At 37.5% G+C, this 21622-nt stretch overlaps 1 protein-coding gene across 34 annotated transcripts in view; it reads left to right on the top strand.

Annotated features, from left to right (window-relative positions):
* Positions 1–21622, top strand: part of smtnb (smoothelin b) — a 162451-nt gene that overhangs the window by 9700 nt on the left and 131129 nt on the right. For all 34 annotated transcript variants that reach the window (XM_087254449.1, XM_087254448.1, XM_087254456.1 and 31 more), the window contains 4 exons: positions 11485–11642; positions 11735–11813; positions 15350–15428; positions 15511–15578. In XM_087254449.1, coding sequence (XP_087110575.1) covers positions 11485–11642; positions 11735–11813; positions 15350–15428; positions 15511–15578 — 384 coding nt within the window. The remainder of the gene's footprint in view (positions 1–11484; positions 11643–11734; positions 11814–15349; positions 15429–15510; positions 15579–21622) is intronic.

Below are 21622 nucleotides of genomic sequence, written 5' to 3'. Positions count from 1 at the left end.
AGCATATTTTTTAATTGTGTTTTGAATTGGCGAACTGGATTTGTGTATTTTTAAAATCGTGTTTTGAATTTACGAATTCAATTAGCAAATTTTTTAATTGTTTTGAATATATGAATTGGATTGTGTGTTTTTGTATCGTGTTTTAAATTTACGAATCAAATTTGTGTATTTTTGAATCATGTTATAAATTGACGAATTGGATTTGTGTATTTTAGAATGATGTTTTGAATTGACGAGTTGCATTTGCACATTTTTGAATCGTGTTTTGAATTTATGAATTGAATTTGTCTATTTTTGAATCGTGTTTATATTTTATAGCATTGGATTTGCATATATTTTGATTGTTTTTTAAATTCATTAATTGAATTAGCATATTTTTTAATTGTTTTGAATTCACAAATTAGATTTGTGGATTTTTGAATGTTTTTTAAAATTTACTTATTGGATTTGTGTATTTTTAAAGGGTGTTTTGAAATTGCGAATTAGATTTGCGTATACTTTATGTGAATGGTGTTTTGAATTGCATTTGTGTATTTTTGAATTGTGTTTTGAATTGACCAATTGGATTTGTGTATTTTTGAATGGTGTTTTAAATTATTGACTAATTGGATTTGCATGCATTTAAATTGTGTTTTAAATTTACAAATTGAATTAGCATATTTTTTTTATTGTTTTAATCTACAAATTGGATTTGTGTATTTTTAAATCATATTTTGAATTGGATTTGTGAATTTTTAAACTGTGTTTGGAACTGACGAATTGAATTTGTGCATTTTTGAATAATGTTTTTAATTTCCAAATAGGATTTGTGTATTTTTGAATCGTGTTTTAAATGTACAAATTCGGTTCGATATTTTTTTAATTGGATTTTGAATTTACGAATTGGATTTGCATATTTTTCAATTGTGTTTTTAATTTACAAACTGAATTTGTGAATTTTATTAATCCTGTTTTGAATTTACGAATTGGATTCGTGTATTTTATGAATCTTGTTTTGATTTTACGATATGGAATTGCCTATTTTTTAATTGTGTTTTAAATGTATGAATTGGATTTTGTGATGGTTATTTTGTGTTGTGGATGTTTGAATTTTAATTTGTAAATGTATCATTTGAGACCGACCTGGCTCCATAGTTTCAGTGCCTGTCACACATTTCTCATACTACTGTTTGGCGTGTGTGTGTGTGTGTGTGTGTGTGTGTGTGTGTGTGTGTGTGTATGTATGTGTGTCTCCATACTTTTAACATACTGTCAGTCTCTGTTCAGAATTTGTTTTTGGAAATTTATCATGTGGCTGCAGCATCGTAATGCCACTAATTTCCTGAAAGACACTGTACATTACGTGATAATCCCGCACAGCTCTTTGATAAGGAAGTGAACTCTCCTTCCTCTTCGTGCAGTGGATTATATGAAAACAATACTTCCTCCTGTCTTTTTCATTTTTTGTAAGAGAGAAGAGAAAAAAGCACAACTCATGAATTGACACTAACTTATTTTTACAGATTAATGAACACGCAGCCGACTTGTGAGCATGATAAACTTTTCTGTTATGAATGAGAAAATAACTCGTATGACTTCAGTTAGGCAAAGATCTTAAGTCGTGCCCTGTGCGGACTGACCATGATCTCATTACTTGAGGTCATCAAGAGGATGCTGTAAGTTGTAGTAATCAATGACCTGTTGTTATGGCTAACTGGCCGTAAACTCTTGCCACATATAACTGTATGCTTACAATATTTACAATATTTGAATTCGAAATTTTTGCATGTAAAATAATAAATTCGACCTTGTCAAGCAAATTTACACACTGCCTCCTAAAGGTTCATCCATCATAATATAAATATAAAATTATTATTTTTTAAAAATATCTTTTTATTAATAATTATTATTTATTATATTACATATAATAAATTTAATATAAAGACCGAACGTGAAGGATGGTTGAGAAACACTTCTGTAACCTGTTTTATGGAGCCAGATCAGTCTCAAAATTAATACATTTACCAAAAAAAATTCATACGTCACATTTAATTAATCAGATTTACCTTTTAATGTGTGTGTGTGTGTGTGTGTGTGTTATATAAATGTTTATTTTCAACATATATGTACATATATGTGGGTTCCACGATGGCTCGGTGGTCAGCACTGTTGCCCCTCAACAAGAATGTCACTGGGTTGAGTCCCGGCTGGGTCAGTTGGCATTTCTGTGTGGAGTTTGCATGTTCTCCCGGTGTTGGCGTGGGTTTCGTCCGGGTGCTCTGGTTTCCCCCACAGTCCAAACACATGCATATAGGAGAATTGGGTAAACTGAATTGACAGTAGTGTATGAGTGTGTGTGTGAATGAGAGCGTGTATAGATGTTTCCCAGTACTGGATTGCAGCTGGAAGGGCATGCACTGTGTAAAACATATGCTGAAATAGTTGGTGGTTCATTCCGCTGTGGCAACCCCTGATAAATAAGGGAGTGAGCTGAAGGAAAATGAATGAATGAATGATTTGTGCATACTCCACTGTCTTTTCTCTCACTTAACCACATTGTGTAACAGCGTATATTTGCACAAAGTGAAAGTTAACTTTGTGGACATTTTTACATTAGTTACTCATACTTATGTCATTTCAAACATATACGGCTGTAATTCCTCTTGAAAACACAAATGTTTTTAAACCGTGACTAATCCTTTAAACTATTTTACATTTATGATGCTTCACAGTTGAGCTTTAGTGTGCCTAATATCTCCCAGGCCTGTATCCAGGGGGTGTTTGGTGTTAAAATTAAAATAATTAAAATAATTGGAATCATTCACCCACAAATGAAAATGTTCATTCACTCGTCCTCCAATTGTTCTAAACAAGAAGAAACCGCTCTGTTCTGTTGAACACAAAAGAAGATATTTAGAAAAATGTTGAAAACCAGCAGTTATTGACTTCCATTGTATTTTTTCGAAGACCGAAGAAAGAAAACTCAGAGGAAAGAAACTCATGCAGGAACAAGTGGAGGATGAGTAAATGATGACAGAACACTTGTTGTTTGTTTGTTTTTTGTGCTCCACTCTAAAGGCAGCATTTATGAACACACACTCTAAAAAATATTGTTTAGACAAAACAAAAAAAAAAATTAACACAACAGTTTACATTAATATATTCAAGTTACGACAACATCTAACAAAATGAGGTTCAGACAACAAACTTTATTATGTTAGCCAAATCTTTTCCTCTTCAATCAGAGGCATTTTTACTTAGCATAAACTCAGTTTTTTTAACTTGAGTACTCAAAAAAATAAGTTGTTTCAAATAGTTTTTTTTAATTAAAACTGAAAACAAATCCAGTGTTATGAGCGTAATGTTTTTAAGTTTAGAACCTCAAATAAATTAAGTAGCTGTAAATGTTTAATTTTTTTTTACATTTTAACAACATTTTTGTTTTTCAGTAATTTTTTTTATTAAACAGGTTTTTATTGTTTTACAAAACAAAAACATGCAGTATTCCATATTATCAGTATAAAAAACAACAAAAAACATCAGTGTGTGGAAAAATACAAAACAACTCCATTAGTGTGGAAACATTTAGTTATCAACCCAATTTCTTTGGGTTGCTACAAGTTAAATATTGTTTAAAAGTAATTGACATTTTTGTTTACTTTTAAATTAGCCGAATTTTTAAATTGATGTAATTTTCAATATTTTCCTGTTTTGAAAACTTAATAAAATCATTCTGGCAATTTAAAAGTTTTAATCTAATCAGCATTTTAGAATTTTTAAGTTACAATAATGTATTAAACTATGTAGTGGTAACAGACCTCTTGAGTTATTTTTTAGAGTGCACCCACTTCCGTCACTTATCTCTGATTGCACAACTCATTGGTTGCCAGTTTTCAGACCTTTGGAAAGAACATCCCGGCTGAGTTGGAACTCCTGTTTTATCGCATCTTTATTGGAAATGATTCATGTTGTCTAGTAGTGCCTTGACATCTGGTGTCTGGTGGCTTTGCAGGCGTGTTGGATAAAATAACATGAAACATTGTGGCTCCGTGATTAGCGCTGTCACCTCACAGCAAGAAGGTCGCTGGTTCGAGTCCCGGCTGGGCCAGTTGGCATTTCTGTGTGGAATTTGCATGTTGGCGTGGGTTTCCTCCGGGTGCTCCGGTTTCCCCCACAGTCCAAACACATGCGAAGGGCATCCGCTGTGTAAAACAAATGCTGGAATAGTTGGCAGTTCTATGGAGGTTTAATGCACTTTTATTCATCCCTAATGTTAATCAATATTCAGCACTGTCCGTTACTGATATGACGATCTAATAAACTTTTAAGAGGACTTCCAGGTAGTTTAGTTTGGTTAAACGTGTGCACCATTTAACTATATTCAGTTAGTACTTTGAATGTTTCAAACTAGAGCAGATTGTACTATTTTTCACATATGACTTCTGCCTTGTGTTATTTAACAATCTGCTTAATAAAAATAAACTTGAAACTAGCAAAACCCTTGTGGATTCACCACTAATCAAACCTTCTCTTCTGAAATCCGGTCATGTGTGGTCATTCATACTGAGCGTTTATTAAAAAGGCTGGTATTAAATGTATTCCTGGAGAGTTTGCTTTGGAAAGGAAAACCTCTTTTTCTTTTTATGACGGCTACCTGAATAACACATTATTAAGGCTGTTTTGATAACCTAAAAGAACTCGAATTTCCTCTGGAATTTTTTAAGGAAATAGCGTCCAGGAATTGGAAATGTTTATGTTGGGTCTCATTGAGACGGTAAGTGTTCCAGGTCATCGCTCATCTTCCTGAATGTGTGTCACTAATACTCTCATTATCCTGCTCTCTTTCTGGGCCCTTCATCTCTCATATTCAGCCCCCATCACAGTCTGGGGGGCGGAGCTACGAGGCCTGTGTCCTTATATGGGCATACTGAGCCTGGATTGAACTGCTGATTCACATCTCTCTCTCTCTCTCTCTCTCTCTCTCTCTCTCTCTCTCTCTCTCTCTCTTAATTTAATTTAATTAAAAATTGACATTTTATTGACATTATTGCTAAAGCATTTATAAAGTTTACATTAAAAGAGCATATACAGCATATATAATTAGATTATACAGTTAATAGTAGTAAAAAAGAGTAGTTATAAATGACAACAAACTAAACATTTAACTTTTAACATTTTAGGATAAAACAGTGATAGTATAAATGATAATAATCACTATATTTACAATACTTGAACACAGAACACAATAATAATAATATTAATAAACGATAATAAACAATATATTTAACAATCAACACTTTATAAACATCTTATTTATATTCTCTCTCTTCCCCATCTCTTTTTTTTCTCTCTCTCTGCTTTTGCATCTTTTGTTAATTAAGATTAATTAAAAATGTAACGTTTCCATTAATCTCACTGACATTTTTTGCAAAGTAGATGAAACTGCAGAATCTTTTTCTGGATGAATAGTTATTAACAGGTTTGACTCATAATTGGGCTGTTTAATACATTTTTCTAAAAACCATTATAAAAGTATATTATCCAATAAGTGTATACAATATTGGAAACAAAGGCAAGCAATCAGTCAAATATGCAGAAAGAGTGTACACGGTTGCATTAATTAATATGTTAATTTATCTTTGCCCTCAGCCAAAACACACTACCTGAGAACAAATAATAGATTTAAAAGACTTTTAGATAGAGGCAAGATGAATTAAATATCATGTCTAACAACTATAGTGAGATGAAATCCAGCGAAAGATCCTTGATGAACTGTCCGACCTGCGCTGCTCTCACCTGGGGAGGTGTGCTCAAAGCACCCGCTGACTGCCTGGAGCTCAGACGTGCGCATATGCTGCAGCGCATGCAAGTGTCTGTGTGTGTCACGTGATGTGCGTTTTCAGCGGTATAGTGTGGACGGTGAGCTGTCCAGAAACACTATGGCTGCGTCCGAAACCGCCTACTACTCAGTAGGTACTGCATTTGAATGTAAACGTACTACTCGGCTGTTAGAAAAGTACGTTCTATACAGTATGAATGTGAAAAGTATGAATGGAATTCGGACATACTAAATCCGCCATTTTGTCATGGTCACGCGACCTGCGTCATTTGCGTCGCTTCACTCTCATTCATGAATTCGCTCGCGGGGCATCATGGGATAGAGCAGCGTGCATGAGATGCGCACTCCAGAATCTCGTCGGAAGTAGTAAGTCATCCGGGTACTTCTCGCATACTGATTTTTGAGTTCTATGAATTCGGACATACTACTCGATTGCATACTGATTTTAGCGTACTATATAGTATGGAAGTATGCGGTTTCGAACGCAGCCTATATAAAACGCCAGTGTGGATTGTTTTCATTCTAAAATGTTGTTTTAAAACTGAAACATATTAGTGTAAACAGGGCCTAAGCGTCGACCTGGTCCTCTGGTGCTTCCTGTTGGTACAGAGGGGAGAATGCAGGGATGGGAGGAGAGACAACAAAACGAATCCTGCCTCATCTGGACCATACCAGTGTGGCTTAAGGGCGCCCAGTTGATGGGTGGCGGAACTAGTGGTTTGTAGGGAAGGTGCCGTGATGTAATTAATGAATGCGTTAACACGATAATAACGTGCTAATTTGCTCAGCATTAATAACCGTGAAGATCAGTTGATTCTTCAGCGGATCACTCATATGTCAGCTCATAAACAGACCAGTTGATCTTCGCGGCTTTAAAATGCTCCAGTATCCCTGTATCTGTGGTTTTACTCCGTAAACAGCGGTGAATCCGGTGAACTGATGACCTTCACGGCCAATCACAGACATTTCTGTTGAGCTCAAATGTTAGCGGTAAATGAACATTTATAAAATTACAGTATCGACTTCCAGTATCGTGACAACACTAATACCTAAACCCAACTATTACATTAATAACTATTGATAAGCAGCAAATGACCAGTTTATTTAGGCATAAGTCATTGTTAATAGTTTAATAATAGCAAGAAATGAACCTTCAAAATAAAGTGTGACCAAAAATATCCAGTCTGGTGTCTTAATTTTGGGTTTGTCTGTATTCATAACCTCGGTCTTTTCCTTGTGGTGATGTCACAATAACTGCAACATTTTATCATATTGATTTCCTTTCGATTTGCACTGGACTTAGAAATTTCATCAGTCTTTGGACTAAATGCATACCTTTGAGTGATTGAATCTCCAAGAACGTTTGACCATGATCACACCTGTAGTCGCAACTGTACACTTGGGCACCATCAAACCACCCAAGACGATTGTTAATACCAGATGCTCATCCTGGTGTAGTGATCGTCTTCTGAGTCTCCATCTGTATTAATAATCAGGGAATTTGCTTTGAAAGGGAAAACTCTACCGTGCATATGCATTAGCAATATCTAAAAGAAAGTGTTGAGCTGCTGCCACTGAGCTGCCAGATGCTGCTTTTTCCATTTGTTTCTCCATGCTGTCGTCACCTTTCCTTCCAACTACAAAACGTTGAATAATGGTCAGATGCTGAAAGAGATGAGAGTTCCCAGAACATTCTCAGACCAGACTCGGGGAAAATAATGCCGTGAAATATAGCTTTTTGGTTTAATTCGGGAGTAGAATCTAGTTGGCTTCGACACATACAAGTATGATCTGTGTAATCCTTCGTGTCGATGGTGTGTTTGTTTATTTAAAGCCTACAGGAATACATCATACTAAAGCCAAGTTGCATAAGATTTTTCCCTCCATATCACCATTATGTGACAGGTGACAGAAGACACGGCTTCCCATGCTTTCTGGTTCTGCCCTTTGTTATATACATTTTGGTAAGACATATTTGATTGGTACTCTAAAGCTTATCTCAAATCTTTACCACCTGATGCAGAACTTGCTATTTTTGGATATTCACAACACATTTCTCATATTCCACATGGCCTCCAGCAGTCTTTGTCTTTAGATATGCTTGTGGCTGAAAGGCTTTTGCTCCAGCATTGGAAGTCATCTTCACCCCCTACATTTCAAATGTGGATTGAAAGACTGAGAGGACTTGTTCTATTGAAAAGTTTTTCAGTGTTTGGTTTTTTTTTTCTAAACTATCTGGATCAGGCTGGGCCCAAACCAATTTGGCGCCCTAGGCAAGATTTCAGGTGGTGCCCCGTCACATCGCAGTAAATTCCACTGCTAGTGTATAGTCATAAGAAACTAAATAGCTTTATGATCGACTACTACAAGCTGGAAAAACGTCAGATAAATATGCCAATGCAATTAACGTTATTGCTGAATAGATCTAATATTTACACATTTACTTGAGGAAGTAATGATTGAGGTAGTTACATTACTATTACTATGTTCCATAACATCTGTGCACTTCCATAACATTAGCTGACGTTAAAACTAACAGATAGCACTATTGATTAGCAATGTTATGCCATATCTGTCAACGTTGGGATGTAAAAAATATGGGACAACAAATAGCTTCAAATGATAGAATGCATAGCAAAACAATAGAAAATATTCACAATAAAAAAAAGGTTTAATCTATTAAAAACAATAGCTTATAAAGAAATTAAATAAAGCTATAAAATCTACTCCACTTTTAATTGTATTTGCATATTGATTAAAGTTACTATATTTATTTAGTGAAAAGCAGCAAATGAATCTCTTTGTGTGTTGTTTGATAACAGAGATGTTAATGTAAGAATGCACAGATCTATATAAATGAATGAATGAAGCATTCGACTACTTTAGTAACTGTTTGAGCTCATTTAAGAGAAAATTAGTTGTGTTTAAAATAAAACACGCAGGACAGAGCAAAAAAAAATAAGAAAAAAAAATAAGCCCTTTTCCGACGGTCCCTTACTGAGAGCTCCACTCCGCGCGAGCTCTCCTGGCTAAACAGAGCAGTGGTCAAAATGTCGAGCGAAAAAAAAGAAAGACAGCTGTGAAACATAACCAGCTTTGTCTTTTTGTAGGAAACACACTTTAGATCTTTTTAGGGTAAGAGGTTTTTGAGTTATTGCCGTATATCACTGAATGTGTCAGGAATATCAAGAACAAAACCAACTTAACCGCGCTTGGCGCCCCCCTGGACAGGCCCGGATGGCTAATCGGGAGGACCGGGAGAATTCCCGGTGGGCCGGTCTGTTTTTTGGCCGCGAGGGCCGGTGTCCCTAGCTCCAGAATCTGTTGCTCTCAGCAGTCACACTTTTTAAATAATTTTTTTTTTTTTACTTGACCACAGTCTTCTTTATTCATTATTTACTGCAGCTCTGCTCTTTTTATCTATTTTCTCACAGCCTGGTGGTTAATAATGATATAAATCAGACGAGTCACCTCTCAAGGTTAGCACGTTAGGTTACGACGCTGCGGACCCGGGTTTGATCCTTGACTAGTTTTTTTTTTTTTTTTTCTTCATTTTTATTGTTAAAGGGTCACGAAACACCAAAACACATGTTTTGAGCTGTTGACAGTCGTATATGTGTCCCACACTGCTAAAAACACTATTAGGACACCTTTATTTCACTAAAAAGTGTAAATTGGTTGTTTTTGCGTTATTTCAAGCAAATTCGTACTTCCGGTTTGAAACGAATTTTTGAAGCTGCGTCACGGTCATGACATAATAGCGTGTATTCCAGCGTGCAGACTGGACGCCTGTGCCAGAGTGTGTCTTATTACGTCTTACAGTGTGCTGCATTAATGCATGAGTAAGGCTTGGTTCAAACCAATCAGCGCGCTCTATTGTGCAACTTCATTAATATTCATTAGTGTCACCGTGTTTACGCCCCAGAGACGCCACGTTGTGTTGGCAAAACAAGCGTGAAGTGTTGCTTTTATAGTTTGCTGCCATTAAGTTTTGTTTTCATTTTCTCTCTGTGAGAGTTCAGCTGGAGTCACGTGTGGATTAACAGTGTACGCGACGCGCGACAACAATAACTTACGTGTCTAAGGAGGAACATTGTTTACCTGAGAGCTGTTCTCATCTGCAAACGCTGAAATCCGGATTCACTTGTAACGTTAGTCTTCTCTTCATGATGACGCGGCTCTAGTTGCTGGTGATTGTCCTGTCTCTACAGATTTGGTAAGTGAGCGACCAGTGCTCTTTGTTTATACAGTTTGTTCGTATTGAATTAAGTTAACTATTGCACTGAGTGCAAACATAGCACCGCATTTTGTGACCGGAATAACACACGCGGCTTTCTGACGCTACCTGCCGTGTGCATCTAAGTTTCCGGGAAATGCTGAGTTTTTTTTCTCTCATTCGCCGTGCGGTATCAAACATTGCATGAAAAATACACGCTTAGAGTAGTTCCTCGAATCAAATATCTTGTTTGTCGCGAGGGACATGAATGAATTCCCTGAATGAAAGAGCCAAACTGCAGTTAAAGTCCACCATTTAATAATTTGGCAAATAATTTGACTACAGATGTCCATGTTGGTTAAACACCGTCACTTTCTCCTGTGTGTGTATTTTGACTGAAACTCGCGCGTGCCCAAATAGACACTCCCACACCATCCCACTTTAGTTCCTCCGACACTCCCCCCTAAACAGAGCTGGACACGCCCACTTTTCTGACTTTTTCCAAAGTAGAGGTGTGAAAACACCCTGCTGAAACGAGGGGGTTTCATGGCCCTTTAAGACATATAATACTGTTAGGGTTGTTGAACATTTGAAGTTCTAAAGCAGCTGTTTTCTCAAAAAAGACATGATAGTGTCATTAGAAACTGAATTGGAAATGTCCTTATTTTAATATAGTCAGTCGTGAACTGAGGTGGGCCGGTCTGATGCTTGAAACTCCAGGGCTAAAAAGGAGTCCCACTCTGGCCCTGCCCCTGGATGTACAGCGCCCTTAGCATTTGCCTATACTGCCTATGCCACGGGCCGGCCCTGATCTGGATGAGCAAACCAGCCACTCAACCTCTGAGGATTCTTTAGAGACTTAATTTACTTATTTTACATGTTTAATTATTTAATTTGACTTCTTTATTCTATTTTCTGTTGCTAAACTATGTTGTCATTGTTATTTGTTCATTGACTCATTGTATGGGATTTGTCCGAGACAGTGCCTAGTGTTGTGTGTGTTTGTGTATGTGTGTATATATGTATGTGTTTCTTTGTGGTTGTTCTTGAAAAATCCAATAAAATACAATTATTTAAAAAAAAAAAAGCCAACAGGAATCAGAATTTCCAACCGAATTTAACAGTGTTGTGATGTGTTTCCAACTAAAATGAAATGTTGAATAGAGGACTGGGGTTTATTCTCTTCATTTTTTCACTGGAAGCTAATGAATCGCTTTGATTTAAGCACGTACTGCTCTAAAATATTAAACTTTCGTCATCAGAGAAAGAAAGCTACTTGAAATTCAGTAATTTTGATAAAATATTGAGCATTTCCAGCTTTACAGGTGTAACATTTGCTGTAAAAACTCAAAGCCGGATAAACTGGGTGGTGAATAATTTAGGAGGGCTAATATTTCTGACTTCAGCTGTTTGTTTTCATACCTGTTTTACTCTCTTTTTGTCTCTCCAGCTTGATAAGACTGTGGACATAGATGAGCGGCGACTGATCCGCACAGCGATTCGGGAGCTGCGGCGCTGTGAGATTGAAGAAATGGAGGCAGCGCTGACTAGCAAACGCTTCAGACGTGCTAACCAGCACAGACACGAGGATAAAGAAAACCAGCGCTGGTATGGAGGAAAAACCTTTAAATCCCTCTCCCTAATCTGATATGCAAAAACCATTATGCGTTGAATCTGAACTTGTTTATTCGTATTCACAGTCCTGACTCGACGGCTTCTTTAGACGTGCTGTCGAGGAAGATTCAGGCCACACGTGACATCGAGGAACTCACTGGACTGGTAAGAAACAAAGTGTTTTTGTGTTGTTCCTGTCAACATCGTCTGCGTGAGATTGAGCTCAAAGCATTCTGGAGATGCTTGATAAGGGTTTCTGCCCTGGACTGAATGTTGTCATATCATCCTAACCATAAAAAAACGCTCTACTGTTCTTTGTTTCTACACTCTCTACAGTGAAAATTCTTTGTTTCTGTAACAAAAGACTCCAGTGAGCTCATTCCCAATGAAGTGCCATTGTTCTGTGTTTATAAAGCTGTGGGGGGGATTGTTCTCAATGAATCGTGATTGACCAAATTATAAATCCTATTAATTCTGTTAAAGGACACCTCCAGATTGACTAGTTAAAGCAGTGCTTTTGGGGAAATGTAAATAAATGTGTAATATACCTTAACCCTTTATAGGCCACTCTTTGAAATACTCATTAAATGAAAAAAAAAATAGCTGGGAGTTATTAAAAGATATTTGATTTTAACAAAATATATAGTAATCAATTAAGTTATTAATATGGTTCCTCACCCAAAAACATGATTAATCCTGTTAAATATCAATATAATAAATATACTTTCAGAAAGTGTATTCAGTATGTTGAAAAAGTATATAGTATATTTAAAAGTTTTGGGCGGTTAAAATGTTTTAAAAGTTCCTTACATGCTCTAAAGTTACAATTATTTGATTAAATAATTGTGAAAAATTATTGTAATTTTTAATAACCATTTTTTACTTGTGTAAAATGTCATTTATTCTTGTGATGCAAAGCTAGATTCTCAGTATTATTACTTTGGTTTTCAGTTTATAGCTGTGTGATTAACTGCGTACACTATATCGGGTCCGTGACTTCATTTACTTGCACATTTTTTTAAATTTTAAAGGTCTGCACTGGCCCAATAACCCCATAAGTTATTCTATTCCAACTGATGGGAGAATGGAATAACTTTTGCATTGATTATGATAGAGTCATTTGTCTTTTTTCCTATGATTGCAGACATGTGCAGAAACTACCAAAATTAATTACAGCACCCGTAGACCACACAGAACCTAATAGATTCTCTTTCAAATTTGAGTTTACCCTAAAAAAGTGCCTCTTTTGGAGAGGTTTATTATAACACAGACAACATAAACAGTTTTTTAAATAACTTTCAACAGTGTTATTTGAAAATTCAAAGTGTTTTCTTCAAAATGATACCAAACTTGTGCATTTACAGCTCTGCATGTGGATTTGGGAAGCTGTTGAATTTGGGTAGGCAAAATCCAGCTGAAAACCCCCATATGGCACGTGACTTTAAGAGGTTAATTGATTTAATGCATGAAATAAGACAAATATCTGCCAATGAGGTAAAAAAAATACATGTATTTTATTTAAAGTTAATGCATTGCATTAGGTTTTTATCTGCTTGTAGGTTTATTTTATTTGATTTTCAAATTCAGATTGTGGTCACCTCTGAAATGACAAGTCAAACTTTAGATATAAATGTGCTAGAAACCGGCACTCATTCAGAGATCTTTATTGAAATATTTAAATGTCTAAAATGAATCTTCACAGCTTATAATGCTATTAAATTAATAATAATAATAATAATAATATACAAATTGTAAATGTAATGTTGATCAATAACCTCAGACATTAACTATAAATAAGCATCTATCTTGTGACTTATCTTATGTTCAGATAAGAAGAAAGAAATATCTGCTTTTTTTAAAGTAATGTACTTCTAGATTTAAGAATGTTTATATTGGAAACATGCCAAAGATGTGCATTTCTGATCATACTGTACGTTTGATTGCAGATCGATTTGCAATTCAATTTGTTTCCAAAATCATGGATGTGATGCTGATTTTCAACTGAAGAAACCCTATTATTAATTATTATTCTTATTATTATCAGTGTTACGACTTTAAAGTTTTATCTCTAGTGGTTAAAGGGGTAACGTTTGATGCGACTCAGTTTGTGGTGGCAAAATAGCAAAACAACAACCAGATAATGCAAAACTAAGTGAATTTATTTACAAAAGTGAAACGTCAAACAGCAAAAATATTATGCACAAGTAGTAATCTCACATCTCCATCCCACCAACAATTAGAAGATCATGCACTTTTCGTTCTTTTCAATCTCATGTTAAAAGTTGGTTATTGACAAATCAACACTGTCAGCATTAGTACTGTATTCTTGACACATTTGTACTGTTGTCTTTGGTTTTTTGTCCTCTGCTGCCATCCGTCTGTTCTTGTTTCTTTTTCTTTTTTCTTTACTTTTTTAACTGTATTTTTTTATATGAAAGTGTATTTATTGTTTAATGTTGTGCTTCTATTTTAGGTTTGACTTTTTAACATTCTGTAAGGGGTCTACGGATGAAAAATAGCCATTCTTGGCTAATACTGGCACATTCTAAAGTAATGTTTATTAATGTGCATTGACCCTGTAAACACATAAACTAAACTAAACTAAAAACAAAAGAAAAATAAATCAATCAATTAGTGTATGTGATTAAAAGGGAAAAGAGAATTTTAAGTGGTGCCAAATACATTTCTTGTCGGCTTAGTCCCTTTATTAATCCGGGGTCGCCACAGCGGAATGAACCGCCAACTAATTCAGCAAGTTTTTAAGCAGCGGATGCCCTTCCAGCAGCAACCCATCTCTGGGAAACATTCACACACACACACACACACACTACGGACAATTTAGCCTACCCAACTCACCTGTACTGCATGTCTTTGGACTGTGGGGGAAATCGGAGAACCCGGAGGAAACCCACGCGAACGCAGGAAGAACATGCAAACTCCACACAGAAACGCCAACTGAGCCGAGGTTCGAACCAGCGACCCAGTGACCTTCTTGCTGTGAGGCGACAGCACTACCTACTGCGCCACTGCCTCGCCCCTGTGGTGCCAAATAAAAGAAAGCAATATAACAAAACCCCCTAAAACTAGCTGAAAATTACGCTCTAAACTACCTATTAGAAAATAAGCATAACAAAACATTTGCACGCTATATCTAATACTACTCTTCTAACAAAATATACGTAGACAACTTACAGCGGGTGGTGCTCGCTTCTGAAGTAGTCGTTTAGACTGTGGAGTTTTCTGCGTGTTGCGAGGTGCATGTCACATCGAAACTTCCTCGATTCCCATGTTTTACAGTGTGGCTTTATTTGAAGGAACAAAAATAAAAAAGTAACACCAAACACAAATCTTTTGTTTGTTACAGAGTTGCAGGTTTTTCCAGAAAGAAACAGCTTTATTTGTTAATAGATACCAAATTATTTTCTAATTCTCTTCATTTTCTGTTGTAGTATTACAAATATGCAGAAATAATATCAATATGGCAGTACAACACTTCCACAAAAAAAAAAAAACTATTATATTGAGGAGGTACTCTGATCGCAGTAGCGTCGAATAGTTTGCATTCTGTGGATTTAAACCAGCATTTTTTTTCCACAGTGGAATTCAGTGGGTGCACATTCTGTGTGGGCCTAAACATCAGTCCCGTCAGCCTAACTACTGTTTTTGTGTCTTGCCCTCTGTTTTTCCTTCTGTCTTTCAAGTTGCGCAGCGCCACTGAGTACGAGGAGAGAAAACTCCTTCGTGCAGCCATTCGCCGACTGAGAGATGAGGAGATACGAGGTGAGATTCCATCTGAAAGGCTGGAAAAATCCCACTATATACGCCTGTGTGTGTGTTTACATTCCCCCGTCTTCATTCTCAGGAGCTTTAGAGAGCCTCGGCCACAGAACAGAGCCACCACACAATCCTCAAAGCAGCTTCAGCCTGCAGGTGAGTAGATGTGTGAATGCTAGAGATGCGGGATATTGGAAAAGTCGGACATTGTAATATATTTAGCTGCGATATAGAGTTGAAGTCAGAATTATATTTATTTTATTATCACTTTCCTGCGATTTTTTTTTTTTTTTTTTTTTTTTTAAATTTTATTTTTATTTTTTAAAGAAATTGTTCACAGTATCTCCTATAATATTTTTTTCTTCTGGAGAAAGTCTTATTTGTTTTATTTAGGCTAGAATAAAAAAAGTTTTTAATTTTTTTAAACCCATTTTAGGTTATTAATATTTGCCCCGTTAAGCAATATTTGTTTTGGATTTTTGACAGAACAAATCATCGTTATATAATGACTTGCCTAATTAACCAATTAAGCCTTTAAACATCACTTAGGCTGCATTTACACTGCAGATCTTGATAGTCAACTCTGATTTTGTGACTGTATTCGATTTTTTTTTTGATGAGCTGCTCACATCATCTTTTAAAAGTGACTCGTATCCGATCCTCTGCATTTACACAGCACACATCAAAGGTGCAATGACCTGGAAAAAACAGAGCGGGCGCTGACTAAAAGCTGATCATGAAAGAGCGCTCTTTTCTCTATTCCTGTATGTAATCTGTTTACAGCTTTTGACAAGCTGTCTTACTATAGTTGATAACAGAAAGGTTCTCATTTGTCCATCTTCTTTTGATATATAGGCTTTTTAAACCTTTAGGAATCTTAATGTAATGTCCATGGCGTGATTTATGCATGTGATGTAGCTATGCACTAGTTTTATATTAGTTTATATTGGTTACGTGGCGGACATTGCGCTCTCTCGCTCTCGTTAACTTGCTTAAATACCTGTGCTATAAAATTTTTTGCCTAATTAATGTTGGTAAATTAAAAATAAAGTGGTTAAATAAAAATAATCCAAATTTTCCTAAATGTGTTGTTAAAACAATATTCAATAATTGTTGATATCGAATAATATGAAGCATGATATCGTGAGATGTTTTTTGCAATATTGCCCAGCCCTAAACAATCAACTGTAAAACAATATGGTCATTATTGTATCAGGGTGTTCGTGGGTCATTGAAAATTCCAAAGTGTAAAAATAAGACCTTAATTAGTCTAAAATTAGTTTCAAAGGTCTTAAAAATGCAATCGAACCAACTCCATAAAGAAGATTTTGTTTCAGTTTTGAAATGGAGGTTATTATTAGTCAGTTTAAAGATTGTTTTCAGGATTAGTTGATTCTTTCTATGTAATTAAGAGTGTTAATTGGTGTTGAGGGGAACGCATTACAAGTAAGGCAAGTTATAAAGTAATATTACTTTTTTAATTAAGGAGTAAAGTGGCGCATTACTCTAAAAAATATAAGTAATAATACTTGAGTGACTTTTTTAAAAATGTAACACAAGTTACTTTTTAGCTCAATTAATGAGCTTTTTAAAAATAGATTGTTGAATTCAAATTAAAGTAGACACAATGAATCACGCAGTCAATGAGAGAATCTGTTCTTTATTTTGAACGCAAACATAACGAACGCATTGCTTTACATTTAATAATCTGTATATACGGCATGTAGAGCTCTGGGGTCAGGAAGTTCTCTGATAACATTATCCTAATATACATATTTAGGGACCGAGCACCGAACGGTGCAAGGCCCTATTGGAATTGCTCCGTTTATTATTATTAGGGACCGAGCACCGAAACGGTGCGTAGGCCCTATTGGAATTGCTCCGTTTTTTATTATTAGGGACCGAGCACCGAACGGTGCAAGGCCCTATTGGAATTGCTCCGTTTATTATTATTATTATTATTATTATTATTATTCTCGTCCGGAATGAATCGCGGTTTTGAGGGGCTAAAGATGCCCGAAAACTCACGCAACTTTGCACACGCCTCAGAAGTGGTGAAAATTTACGTTTATTATGGGCTTCGGAAGTGGGCGTGGCAAAATGACTCGACAGCGCCACCTAGAAAAATTAAACGGACGAGCCCCCGATCCACGAATCACACACACGCACGAAAATTGGCACACACCTCAAACATGCCAAAACATACGAAAAAGTCTCTTGGAGCCATATCTCAAACCCAACAGGAAGTCGGATATTTTTGACTTCCTGCGGCAAAAAAGTGGCGTTTTTGCCATTTCCAGGCGTTGTATTTTAACGAACTCCTCCTAGGGATTTTATCCGATCGACACCAAAATTGGGTTTTGTCATCTAAAGGCCTTGGCGATGTTAAATTGCGAAGCTTTAGAGTTTTCGTCGATGGGCGTGTCCGTGGCGGCCTCGCAAACTTTGACGATTCGCCACAAAACAGGAAGTCGTTATAACTCAGGCATGCATTACCCGATCTGCCTTAAAATTCACACGCTTGATAAGCGTCCTGACCTGAACACGTTTACATGCCAATATCCAGATACAGTTATAGCGCCACCTGCTGGCCACAGGAAATTACATGATTTACGGAGTAATAAACTCCTCCCACAAATTTTTTTGTATCAGCTTCAAAATTGGGTGGTGTTATCTGAAAGCTCTAGCGATGATATAATGTGAAGATCTAGAGTTTTCGCCGAGGGGCGTGTCTGTGGCGGCATGACAAACCTCAACGCTTCGCCATGGAACAGGAAGGCTTTATAACTCAACCACACAATGTCTGATCAGCCTGAAACTTCACATGGTTGATAAAAGTCCTCTCCTGAACACATCCACATAACAATATTGAAGTGGGCGTGGCAAATAGACTCGACAGCGCCACCTACCAAAATTAAACGGACTAGCCCCTGATCTACGAATCACGCACATGCACGAAAATTGGCACACACCTCAAACACGCCAAAACATACGAAAAAGTCTCTTGGAGCCATATCTCAAACCCAACAGGAAGTCGGATATTTTTAACTTCCTGTGGCAAAAAAGTGGCGTTTTTGCCATTTCTAGGCGTTGTATTTTAACGAACTCCTCCTAGGGATTTTATCTGATTGACACCAAAATGGGTTTTGTCATCTTAAAGCCTTGGTGATGTTAAATTGCGAAGTTTTAGAGTTTTCATCGATGGACGTTTCCGTGGCGGCCTCGCAAACGATGATGATTCGCCACAAAACAGGAAGTCATTATATCTCAGGCATGCAATATTCGATCTGACATGTTTGACACTGTAACAAACTCCTTCCACAAACTTTCCCGTATCAGCACCAAAATAGAGTGGTGTTATCTGAAAACTCTAGTGATGATATATTGTGAAGATGTAGAGTTTTTGCAGAGGGGCGTGTCTGTGGTGGCATGACAAACCTCAACGCTTCGCCATGGAACAGGAAGTTATTATAACTCAACCACACAATGTCTGATCAGCCTGAAACTTCACATGATTGATAAAAGTCCTCTTCTGAACACATCTACATAACAATATTGAGTCAGTCATAGCGCCACCTGCTGGCAGAAGGTAGATTGGCTTATAACTCAGCCAAACAATGTCCGATCTGCCTAAAACTTCACATGGTTGATAAGTTTCCTCTCCTGAAGACATCTACATGCCAATCATGAGTCACAGTTATAGCTCCACCTGCTGACAGGAGGAAATTTGGCATAAGCCTGTGATTTTCTCAGATTTTTTAAATATATCGGCTTAAATTATTACTGTTCGCTGTTCTCTGTCATCCTGAGGCCACCGGGCGGCGGTGAGCCCGGGTGCGAGGTCCCTATCATCGCTGCTTGCAGCTTTAATTAGGGACCGAGCACCGAAACGGTGCGTAGGCCCTATTGGAATTGCTCCGTTTTTAGGGACCGAGCACCGAACGGTGCAAGGCCCTATTGGAATTGCTCCGTTTATTATTATTATTCTTTTCCGGAATGAATCGCGATTTTGAGGGCCTTACCATGCCCGAAAACTCACGCAACTTTGCACACGCCTCAGAAGTGGCGAAAATTTACGTATGTTATGGGTCTCGGAAGTGGGCGTGGCAAAATGACTCGACAGCGCCACCTAGAAAAATTAAACGGACGAGCCCCCGATCTACGAATCACGCACATGCACGAAAATTGGCACACACCTCAAACATGCTAACACATACGAAAAAGTCTCTTGGAGCCATATCTCAAACCCAACAGGAAGTCGGATATTTTTAACTTCCTGCGGCGAAAAAGTGGCATTTTTGCCATTTCCAAGCGTTGTATTTTAACGAACTCCTCCTAGGGATTTTATCCGATCGACACCAAAATTGGGTTTTGTCATCTAAAGGCCTCGGCGATGTTAAATTGCGAAGCTTTAGAGTTTTCGTCGTTGGGCGTGTCTGTGGCGGCCTCGCAAACTTTGACGACTCGCCACAAAACAGGAAGTCGTTGTAACTCAGGCATGCATTATCCGATCTGCCTCAAAATTCCCACGTTTGATAACAGTCCTGACCTGAACACGTTTACATGCCAATATCCAGATATAGTTATAGCGCCACCTGCTGGCCACAGGAAATGACATGATTTACAGAGTCACAAACTCCTCCCACAAATTTTATCGTATCAGCACCAAATTTAGGTGGTGTTATCCGAAAGCTCTAGCGATGATATATTGTAAAGATCTAGAGTTTTTGCAGAGGGGCGTGTCCATGGCGGCATGACAAACCTCAACGCTTCGCCATGGAACAGGAAGTCCTTATAACTCAACCACACAATGTCCGATCAGCCTGAAAAGTCACATGGTTGATTAAATTTTTCTCCTGAACACATCCCCATAACAATATTAAAGTGGGCGTGGCAATATGACTCAACAGCGCCACCTATAAAAATTAAACGGACGAGCCCCCGATCCACGAATAACACACATGCACGAACATTGGCACACACCTCAAACACGCCAAAACATACGAAAAAGTCTCTTGGAGCCATATCTCAAACCCAACAGGAAGTCGGATATTTTGAACTTCCTGCGGCAAAAAAGTGACATTTTTGCCATTTCCAGGCGTTGTATTTTAACGAACTCCTCCTAGGGATTTTATCCAATCGACACCAAAATTGAGTTTTGTCATCTAAAGGCCTTGGCGATGTTAAATTGCGAAGCTTTAGAGTTTTCATCGATGGGCGTGTCCGTGGCGGCCTCGCAAACTTTGACGATTCGCCACAAAACAGGAAGTCGTTATAACTCTGGCATGCAATATTCGATCTGCCTCAAAATTCACACATTTTATAACAGTCCTGACCTGAACAGGTTTACGTGCCGATATCCAGTTACAGTTATAGCGCCACCTGCTGGCCACAGGAAATGACATGTTTGACATTGTAACAAACACCTTCCACAAACTTTCCTGTATCAGCACCAAAATAGAGTGGTTGTGTATCTGAAAGCTCTAGTGATGATATATTGTGAAGATCTAGAGTTTTTGCAGAGGGGCGTGTCTGTGGTGGCATAACAAACCTCAACGCTTCGCAATGGAACAGGAAGTCCTCATAACTCAACCACACAATGTCTGATCTGCCTGAAACTTCACATGATTGATAAAAGTCCTCTCCTAAAGACATCCACATAACAATATTGAGTCAGTCATAATGCCACCTGCTGGCAGAAGGTAGTTTGACTTATAACTCAGCCACACAATGTCCCATGTGCCTGAAACTTCACATGGTTGATAAGATTCCTCTCCGGAAGACATCTACATGCCAATCTTGAGTCACAGTTATAGCGCCACCTGCTGACAGGAGGAAGTTTGGCATAAATCTGAGATTTTCTCAGGTTCTTTATATATATCGGCTGAAATTAATATTGTTCGCTGTTTTCTGTCATCCTGAGGCCACTGGGCGGCGGTGAGCCCGGGTGCGAGGTCCCTATCATCGCTGCTTGCAGCTTTAATTTATTATTATTATTATTATTCCACCCCTATCGGGGCACTTTTGAGGGTCTAAACATGCCCGAAAACTCATGAAAATTTGCACACACACCAAACCCGGTGTAAATAGCAGGTTGATATGGGTCTCGGAAGTGGGCGTGGCAAAATGACTCGACAGCGCCACCTAGAAAAATTAAACGGACGAGCCCCCGATCCAGGAATCACACACATGCACGAAAA

Source organism: Danio rerio, chromosome 5, assembly GCF_052040795.2.
Source record: "Danio rerio strain M-AB ecotype USA chromosome 5, GRCz13ab, whole genome shotgun sequence".
Lineage (NCBI taxonomy): Eukaryota > Metazoa > Chordata > Actinopteri > Cypriniformes > Danionidae > Danio > Danio rerio.
Note: the sequence above shows the minus strand (reverse complement) of the source record. Positions and strands in the feature narration are given on the sequence as shown.